Below are 10,023 nucleotides of genomic sequence, written 5' to 3'. Positions count from 1 at the left end.
TGTGACGTGAACCTGTTTGGAATAAATGAATAAGTAAACCTAATGGATTACATGTGCTAAATTAGAATTCTACAACAAAACTTGTATTTATCATAATAGCGTGGTGAGGGAAACAGTAGCACTTGTTTATCTGTTTATCTCCGTCCCGGGGGGGGGCGGGGTTTAGCACGGTGCTCCGCCGCCGCCGCCGCCGCTCACTCGGCGCCCCGGAGCAGCTCGCCCTCCTCTTCCTCCTCTTCTTCCTCCTCCTCCTCCTCCAACCTGTGGAGGAGCTCCGGCCGGACCCCCGCCCTCCGTGCCCCCCGCCTTCCCCCCCACACCGAGCCATGCTCCGGCCCGCGGGCGGCTGGCTTCTGCCGCCGCTGCTGGCCGCGCTGCTCGCGGGACGCCCGGCAGAGGAGCTCCGGCTGCGGGACGAAGGCACCGCGGAGTCCCGGGGGGAGCCAGGTGCGTCCGCGGCGGGCAGAGATGCGATGTTCAACCGATGTCGCGACTTTGCTGCTTTGCTTCTTGTGTTTCGATTTGTTCTTCCGCCTCATATTCTTTTCCTCTTCTTCTCTTCTTCCTCCCCCATCCCTTTATCTTCTTTTCCTTTTCTCCTCTTCCACCTCTCCTTTTCCTCTTCTCTTCTCGTCCTATTTTCTTGGCTCTGGTTGTTCTTTCCTCTCCTGGTTCTGTTTGCTGACAACAATCACATCGTCATAATGTTCATGTACACTTTTTAAAACTGATTTTTCATTTTAGACTCCATTCTACTGTTTCTGGAAAAAATGTTTGTATTTTTATGCATTTATTAATGCGTTCATTCAACGGTCTATGTTGCTTTTTCAATTTTTCAGGACATTTCCCAGTAATTTTAGGATGATTTTCTAATCCCATTTGTTTATTAATCGTTTTCTCAAAATATTTTTAATTTTTTTTCCTCCTCTGTGAATGGTCAGTATGTGAAATTCACAGGTCATGTGACCCCCGCCCCTCATCCCACGTCATGTGACTCTGCTGCAAAGACAGGGAGTTATTTACCCGTAGCAACGCAGTTTAAGTTTCTGGGAGTTATTCTGGGATGCCCAGAATTCCTCCTACGCCTCGCCGTCGTCATGGCGACCAGCTACTTCACGGGCTCATGACTGATTCATGTTGCTGTAGGAGCTTGTGGTCACATGATCCCCGAATCTGGCCTGGGGACCTGGACATGCACACACACAAACACACACACACACACACACACACTCAAACACACACTGCTCCTCATCATCTCAGCTTTTCACCGATGAAGAACAAATTTTTAAATAATTTATTTTCGATTCTCACAAATATCCTGATACGATTTTTGTTCTTTTAATTCCTTTCTAATTTTTTCCCCAGATCACTTAAACTAATTTCTCCCCTCTGATTTTTTTAAATTTTCTTATTTCTATATGGTCTCGCAGAGACATTGCATTCATCTCATGCAATTTAAAACGTATTTGCCATTTAAATCCCTCACTGTGTTTTCCAGAATTAGGGGTAGGGGGGGTTCTCGTAGGTATTATCGTCTTTACTACCCCCACACGATGGAGGGGGGGCATTTTATTTGCACCAGGGCATCCCCCCCCCCACACACACACACACACACATACACACACACCCCACCTTCAAGCATTTGGGGCTTTTAATTGCTCTTAATCCAGGGTGACGATGCAGTAACCGTCAGCAACTTCCGCTTTACACTGTTGTTGTTTTTGTCTGAGGAATGTGTGGCCTCATTTCAGCTGCTGCACACACACACGCACACACACACACACACACACACACACGGACAATCCTGTCCTCAGTTGCGTCGGGGTGTGCGTGGGGGGGAACTGGAGATAAGTCACTGTTCGACCATCTGTTGGGGCACATTCGACCAATCAGCAGCCTTTTGTTCGGCCATGTTTGCCTCAGCATGGCCTCCTACGCCATTTGTGATGATTCACAAACTCACACACACATATGAACAAACACACACAAGCGTTTGCCAAGTTTTTTGGTCATCACTTGTGAGTGTGTGTGTGTGTGTGTGTCGGGGTAGGGATGCTGATTGTCTTCAGCCCATCAGTGACAAAAAGAAGCTCAGAGGCTCCAGCGAAGGTTCCTGAGGAACACCACATCTACGTCTCCATGAATCCACGGTATCTCTGAAGGTTCCCTCTTCTGTCCAGGAGAACCAGATGATCTCCAGATTATCTGCACGATGACGTCCTCTGTGTCCAGATTATAGTATAAACAGGCATTTTGGGGTGCTCTTTGGAAGCCAGGAGGCCAAGCAGAGGTGGAGATGTTGGAGGTTTGTCTCTGGGAGATGATTGGCTAAGATGGTGTTGGATGGTTGGCCTTGGTGTCTCCTGGGGGAGCAGCAGAAGGAAAAGATGAGGAGGTGCTCTTTGGGACTGTTTCTTCAGGATAGCTTTGGACCGGCTGTTGAAATCACTGTGACCATCGTATTCCGGCGTCTGATCCAGGACCTTCTCCATGAATCCCCTCTTCCACGGCTTTGCAGAGATGACATTAATCCCACCCCAGATGTTCTGACCCTCTCCATCTGTCGGTGACGAGTCCCCGGGTTAGGAGGTCCAGGGTCACCATCTTGACCACTGAAGGGCCTCCTGGCCTCGGTTCCTCCGAGGTTTCCCCGGATCTCCGCAGCAGATTATCTTCTGAGGAGATTATCTGGGGATGAGATCGTCTGGATGCGAGAGGCAGCTTGACGTGTCTGGGGATGAATGAAGATCTCAGATGGTCTCATCACGTGTTTTTCAGTAGACACCTCAAAATGTCTGGGCCTCCATCTGATACGTGGTGAATCACCAACGAACTTCATGTCCTCCTCTCCTTCATAAACCTCCTTCAACCCAGATTGTCACTGTCCCTCCTCTGTCTACTTCCAAACCATGTCAGTCTGACTTTATCTCCAGAACATCTACCACATTCTGCCCCGCTGATGGACCCATTCCTGATCCTCTCCATCCCTCTCGCTCCCAAAGAGACATCATTGGCATAGAAACCAAACTTTTGGAGCTCCAAATTTAACCCTTTATCTTCTTGCTGGTTTTTCGTCAAAGTACAAAACTCTGCCCCCCCAACATCTGACCCCTGGTCTCCACCCCGCCCCCCCGCAGGTTCCATCTTCAACCTGAAGGTGCAGGTGGAGGACCTGCTGAGCCACCGCTCCCTGGACGGGGCACTGGTGGAGGTTTACATCAACCACAGCCGGGCCGGCACGGCCGTCACCGGGGACGATGGCAGCGTACTGCTAAACGTGCCTTTCCGCACGGGGCTAACGGTGACGCTGGCAGCCAGCAGGGGGGGCTACGTGCGCACGCTGCTGCCGTGCACAACCAGCAGAGCGCCGGGTGAGATGATATTTTGGTCATTGCTTCTTCTGTCTGCTCCTGTAGCTCTACCTGGAGGCTGTTTTTGGTACCATGTATTTAATGCTAAGCGTTCACATAAAGGCACTGGTGTTAGCAACGATTCATTAGCAGAGTAGTGCTAGCATGAGGGCTGTTTTTGGTGCCATGCATTTAATGCTAATCATAAACACAAAGGCACTGGTGTTAGCAAGTGATATATGTCATGTAGCAAGCATGAGCCCTCTGGACACGAGTGTGCAAACTTTGCATACGCTAATTCTTCTAACCTCATATTCACATGAGCAGAGTAAGACTAGCATTAGCACCAGGGCTGTTTTTGGTATCGTACATTGAATGCCAATGTTGTAAATCAAGGTATCCTAGATAAAACAGACTTCCTTTTGCATGGGGTCTGCAGGGCAGGGGTGTAGCCAGTTTTAGCTGTTAGCATCTGAGGACCGACCAGGAGCCAGCACGAGCTCATACACAGCTCACAAACAAAAGCAGTGTTACATAACACACAGGCAAACCCCCTCATGCTGCCTCCGACCCTCGGCTGTTACACAACAAAACCTGACCCAGATAATACAGCAGACATGACTGTCGTTTCCGCGGAAACGCTCGTTAAAAGCACAAAGACGTCAATTTGATGCAGCAACGTCCCCATTAGATGGGTGAAAGAGGAGTCAATAGTTTGGAGATATTTGGAGATCATCATCATCATCATTATTATTATCATTATTATTATTATTATTATTATATTTTATTACTATTATTATTATTATCATTACAATAATTGTAGTAGTTATAATATTGCTATTGATGGCATTTTTTATTACGACCAGTATTAATTTTATTTTATTATTATGTCATCATTATCTCCAATCTGCCATCATTATTTATAATTGCTGATTGTTGTTATAATTATCTTTATCATTATCATTATTAGGATTATTGTTTGTAATTATTTATAAGTAATATTGTCATTACTGCTGTTGATATTATGATGACAATTGATTTTATTCTATTAAAATTATCATTATCATCAGCATTATCCTTAGTATCATTATGGTTGCTGTTTATTTTTATTATTGTTATTATCATGAAGGCAATGTTTTTGTTGTTATTGTTATAGTTATAAGTTATTCTCAGCAGTATAATTATTAGAAGTAGTATTATTATTTTCATAGCTATTTGCAATAGCCTTCTATTTTAGATTTATTTTTACCCATAATTTTTTTATATATATATTTTACTTGATATAACTATTATATATTATTATTTTATCAAAACTTCACACCTGTAGAGAACCTGAGTGTTCACTGTGAATTTTTTTTATGTACGTGTGTCTCCAGTATTTTCCTCGGTGACAATGCTGCTCCACGGCCTGACGCGTGGAAACATCTGGCTCTTCGAGGATTCTGTCCTGATCACAGATGAAACATCTGGTAGCCCTGCACTCCCCGCCGCCGCCGCCATCCTTCCTGCCACCTCGCTTCTTGCTTGTTATGATTGGCCCAGAAATTAACCCCTGCCATCTCTTCTGCTTCCCAGATCCTTCCCCGCAGCCGGTGGTACAGTTTCCCAAAAGCCTGCTGAACTTGACGAACGGCGGCGACCTGAGCTCCTACGAGGCCTTCCTGACTTTCCCCACCCGGGCCGCTGCCGCCACCACCTACAACACACCGGGCGTCGTGAGCAGCGCCTCAGGTGAGTCCGCGTCCAGAAATTAAAGAGAAATAAATATGTGATCTGATCCATGTAGATCTGTAGGGTTTAAAAGGGGCAATTCACCATTGGCTAAGCCACGCCCCCTTAGGAGCTAGCTGCCCAATCACAGCACAGTTACCTCCAAGGATATATGTTAATATAAAAATAAATATTAAACAATAAAAATATAATTATGTTGTTGATACCAGGTGTTAGCTAATTAGCCATGACTATCATTGGTAGATTTTGACTGTAGCAATGTGATGCTGTTGCTAGCAGTTAGCTGACGAGACTATCAGTTGGCTGTTTGGCAGCTGACGCCATGAAATGTTCAATTAAGCTTTTAACGGTAAAACAATGTGATGCAGTTGTTAGCATGTGTTAGGTACATAGCGCAAACTAACTGAACAGCAGCTAATTTTAGTTGGTAATAATGTGATGTGGTTGGTAGAAGGTTTGAGCTGCATAAAAAGATGATCTTTTTGCGCTCTGACCGCTAACATTAGTAGCCATTATCACAAGATTAAGCTATTAACCATAACTTAATGTGATGGGGTTGTTAGCAGGTTTCAGCTAACTAGCCCAAACTATAATTTGGCTCAGTGGCCACTGAAGTTAGTAGCTATTAACTGTAAAACAAGGTGATGCATAACCTAGACTATCATTTGACTCTACAGCCACGAGTGTTTGTTGCTGATAATGCGATTATGGTACAAAGGCTATTGTTTGACACTGCAGCCGCTACTGTTAGTCACTATTAATTGTAAAATTAACCTATCAACCAAAAGTATAACGTGATCCTGTTGCAGGTGGGTGTAAGTTGCTTTGCCAAGACTGTCATTTGGCGCTATTACCTGTAACATTAGTTGCTAGTAACCCAAAAATAATTTGATGCCATTGCTAGCAAATGACAGCGAATTAGCCCAAACTATCAGTTGGTTCTATGTCCGAGAACGTTAGCCGCTAATAATGTTACACTGGAGTTTCCACGTGTTAACTGCATATTCAAGACTATGCTTTGGCACTGTAGCTGCTAACTTTAGTAGCTAGATGATAATATAGCCAATATCATATTTTTTTGATTTCATTAAACGACACTAACCCATAGGAAAGGCTATCGTTTGCAACAAACCAGTCACAGAATAACAAGTACATTTATCAAAATAAAATAATCACCTATTTTTCAATAAAATCCAAATTGGGTTGTGTGTGATAAGAAATCTATTTTAATAAAGGACATTTTCATATTATTATATATTAACAACATGGTCACATTTCTTTTTTTCAGAGTTTTATGCTTTTATTTATTTGACGTTTCTCTCAGGCTACGTCAGTGTGGATTTGCACCCGGTGGCCGCCGTCAGCATTTGCCTTTTCTCCGGCGGCACCGAGCTCCACGTCAGCGGACCCGTCACCATCAGCCTGATCATCCCCGACGACCGCGGCCTCTGGGAAAACAGTGTCGTTCCGGCGTGGTTGTATAACCAGACTGCCGGTGAGCCCGAGATCACACTCGCTCATGCGTTAAAATTCCACTTTATTAAATCGGACGACCCCAGATCGGATGAGGGGTGCGGGAGCTCTTAAAGGGACACGACAATTCGTTTAGTCTCCATGTTCCTCAAAGGGCTCCAGATGGTCAGCTTAATGCAGAGAGCGTGCTATCGCTGGCCCTGCCTCCATTAAACGTTAACTAAATGATAAACAACAGTTCCCATGTGTTTTCAGTTCCAGTGGGAACTAGATGGTTCCCGCTGATCTGCTTTTCCAAATGGCTTAAATCGTACTGGTCAGCCGGATCCATGTGACGCAGATGGAACACTATCCAGATGTGGATTGAAAAATCTAGTCGGGTCCAGCTTTCGTGACAGCTGTCAAATTCAACTTAAATGGGTCGTTTTGTGAATTAAGTTTGGTGCACTGTGAGTTTTTGTTGGAGGACTGTCACCTGAAATCGTCTGTGTTGTGAATGGAGTCTAGTGTACTTTGTTTTCGTGTTGGAGTTGTCTTACCTAAAATTGGTGGTTTAAATCAGTCTTTTTCTGGATGGAATTTGGTGTACTGTGTGTTCGCATTGGAGGGGCCTTACATAAAATCGGTCATTTTCCGAATGGAGTTTGGTGCTCTGTGTGTTCCTGTTGGAGGGGTGTCACCTTAAATCGGTCGTTTCCTGAACAGAGTCTGGTGCGCTATATATTCACATTGGAGGGGCCTGAGCTTAAATGGGTCATTTAAATCGCCAGTTTGCTGATTGGAATTTGGTGTACTGTATGTTTGCATGGGAGTGGTTTAAATGGGCCATTTTCTCAATGAAGTTTGGTGCTCTGTGAGTTTTGTGTTGGAGAGGGTGTCATCTTAAATCGAGTGTTTTCTGAATGGAGTCTGGTATTCTGTGTGTACTGTGCAGGGGCCTGGATGAGGCAGGGTCTCGGCACAGTGGCGTTGGTGGAAGGGAAGCTCCGCTGGACCTTCACGGCCCCTTGCCTGGGATACTGGATCGCAGCTCCATTGTCCTCCACCAGAGGCAAGTGTTCATGCTCACTTCTCCATGTAATATCAAATAAATAAATCAATAAATGGATAAATACAACTGTGGAGGTCCTGGCCAAAATGGAGATTAGGGTTTGATTGATTCCTACAGGAAGTTAGCCAGAACATACATTTATTAGCCCAAAAACATATTATATATCTGTTTATGGAGTGGAATCTTGTCTGTTTTACTTCAGGGTTCTTCGGATTTGTCTTTCCCACCGACTTCATTCTCCAGCATGTGTTCCTCCTGCTGCTCCTCCTGGGAGGCCTTCTGCTTGTCATCGCCTGCCTTCTCTTCGGACTCCTGCACCACAGGTGATCAAATTGTGGAAGCCCTTCGTAGTGTCATTTCCATGGTAACACCTCCTGTATCATGGGGTTCGGGGGCAGAAGAGTCCTGAGCTTCCTGAATAATCTGACCTCCACCCGCCAAGATTTTCGGTTTTTGACGCTCCGGCTGTCTCGGCAGAGGTTCCCCCGGCGAGAGAAGCTGTAAGCAGGTCCTGCCGCTGACCAGGAGGGACCAGTCGACCTCCACCCGCGGGGACGGATCACCTGGGCACGCCGCTGGCTCTCAGGACGGACCAAACCAATTCTTCCAAGGGCAGGGAGGTGACCAGCATGCCGCTACTTATAGCGTCATAGCTAATCCTGCGGCAGCGGCCATCCACGACGAGCCCGGCGATCTGCCCAGTGGTGGCGCCATGCAGGAGCAGCTTCCCGCATCCCTTGCGGAGAACCTGTTGTTCTACAACCAGCCTGTAGCCGTCCTCCACGCCTCGGCATTCCTCCGCTTCGAGGAGCAGCTGCACCCCTGGAGCAGGTCGGCCTCTCCGCTGCAAGCACCTTCATCAAGCAGCCCCGACAGTCACAACAGCCCCACCCAGACTTTGTCCGCTGTCGCCCAGAACCAGGTCCTGGAACCCCAGGTCCTGGTCATGGAGGCCGTCCCGAGCGCCTCCAGAGGTCAGCATGGCCTGCAGGAGTCACTGTCGGTGCCACAAGCTTTGCACAAAATCAGGGAGAAGCGGCGGTCTGTGCTGGACGAAACCGAGGCGTCCAAGGCGGCAGCCTCCCAGCCCCCCCGGGCGTGGTTCGTCTCGCTGGAAGGGAAGCCTGCCGCCGAGCTGCGCTACAGCCTGGCCGAGCAGCAGCGGCGACGGCGGCCCGTGGAGAGCAGGGAGACCAGCCTGGACTCCGGGGTGGACCTGAGCGAGCTCAACCCGGCGGTGGCGGGCAGCCGCAGGGCGCAGACGCTGGAGCGCAACGCCACCTTCGTCAAGCGCAGCAGTCGACGCGAAACTTTGCAATAAAGGGCCGCTAACGCCGTAAGGATACGGATAATAGAGTGCTGCACTCACGAAAAAACTTGCGCCCGATTAGCCGATCAGATCCACCGGTTTGCAGAGCCAAACTCGTCACGCCAGTTTATAACCGAGTAGCATCCCCTATCCTCAGGACCCCCAACACAGGTGGTCCTGACTTGTCAATCAAAATGCTAGCTTGAGAAGTGCTGAGCTAGCACAAAATGGTGATGATTGCCAACAGTCCGAGTAACTTCGTTAAAAGCAAGCCGAGTAAACCGGTCATAACTTAACCGGTTTCATTCTTGAAGCGGCAACCCGGTTTCCTGTTGCATGTGCAGGGCTAAGCTTCTTAGCATGGTAGCATCATGTTAACCCACCTGCTAACAGCCCTTCAGTGCCCCTGGTACTTTTGTTTGGATGTTGTGCTAATCTTAGCATGGGAACTTTGCCGAATTCAAAACAAACATTTGTTTTAGGACGACATTTCCACATTTGATTGATGCCGATGCCTCGCTTGGCCAGGCGTCTGTCTGGAGGTGTAATTACACCAGCTATTTTTTTAAGGGTCTCATTACAATACTAGAACAATTCTAAAACACATTTGTATAATTATCGACTAAAACACAAGATAAAAGGACACACTGCTGTGTGTGTGTGTGTGTTTGTGGGTGTGGGTGTATGAGTGTGTGTGTATGAGTGTGTGCGCGTGCATGCATGTGTGTGTATTTTAATATTTTGATGTGAACCACTGTGAATTTGTACTTTTAATACCTTTATGTCATCTGTAGCTTGTAGTTTTCTGCAGTAATGTAAGCCAATGGACTTAGTCGAAGAAAATCAAGGCAATAAACCTTTTAATTAATTCATTCATTCATTTGTTTATTATCTATACCTCCGATCTTGAGCCTATTCCAGAAAAGTAACTTTGTTATGTTATAACAGTGTCGCTACACTGTTTATGTAATAAACCCCATGTCACTAATATTTTTGTAAAGAATTCGTATCCTGCAACAACAAAATTCAATGAAGACATATATGTTAAAAAAAAATCGTCTTGGTTCTTTGTTATGTGATAGGACACATGAGTGCAACACATGCTGTTA

General features: G+C 46.5%; 1 protein-coding gene across 1 annotated transcript; it reads left to right on the top strand.

Moving 5' to 3' along the window:
• The first annotated feature begins 301 nt into the window (after nucleotides 1-301).
• LOC147234757 (protein FAM171B-like) lies at nucleotides 302-9,783 on the top strand. Its single transcript, XM_086144596.1, has 8 exons — nucleotides 302-447; nucleotides 3,138-3,371; nucleotides 4,727-4,819; nucleotides 4,926-5,081; nucleotides 6,406-6,576; nucleotides 7,489-7,605; nucleotides 7,808-7,928; nucleotides 8,083-9,783. Exons 1-8 carry the CDS (start codon nucleotides 327-329, stop codon nucleotides 8,924-8,926), a joined length of 1,857 nt encoding a protein of 618 aa, XP_086000722.1. The 5' UTR covers nucleotides 302-326; the 3' UTR covers nucleotides 8,927-9,783.
• The last annotated feature ends 240 nt before the right edge of the window (nucleotides 9,784-10,023 follow it).

This window comes from Fistularia commersonii, chromosome 4, assembly GCF_037954325.1.
Source record: "Fistularia commersonii isolate RoL2024-O1a breed Wild chromosome 4, RoL_Fcom_v1.0, whole genome shotgun sequence".
NCBI lineage: Eukaryota > Metazoa > Chordata > Actinopteri > Syngnathiformes > Fistulariidae > Fistularia > Fistularia commersonii.
Note: the sequence above shows the minus strand (reverse complement) of the source record. Positions and strands in the feature narration are given on the sequence as shown.

Coding starts and splice junctions, on each gene's coding strand:
- LOC147234757 (XM_086144596.1), top strand. CDS start 327: ATGCTCCGGCCCGCGGGCGGCTGGCTTCTGCCGCCGCTGCTGGCCGCG. Junction 448..3,137: donor GGAGTCCCGGGGGGAGCCAG/GTGCGTCCGCGG, acceptor GCCCCCCCGCAG/GTTCCATCTTCAACCTGAAG. Junction 6,577..7,488: donor GTTGTATAACCAGACTGCCG/GTGAGCCCGAGA, acceptor TGTACTGTGCAG/GGGCCTGGATGAGGCAGGGT.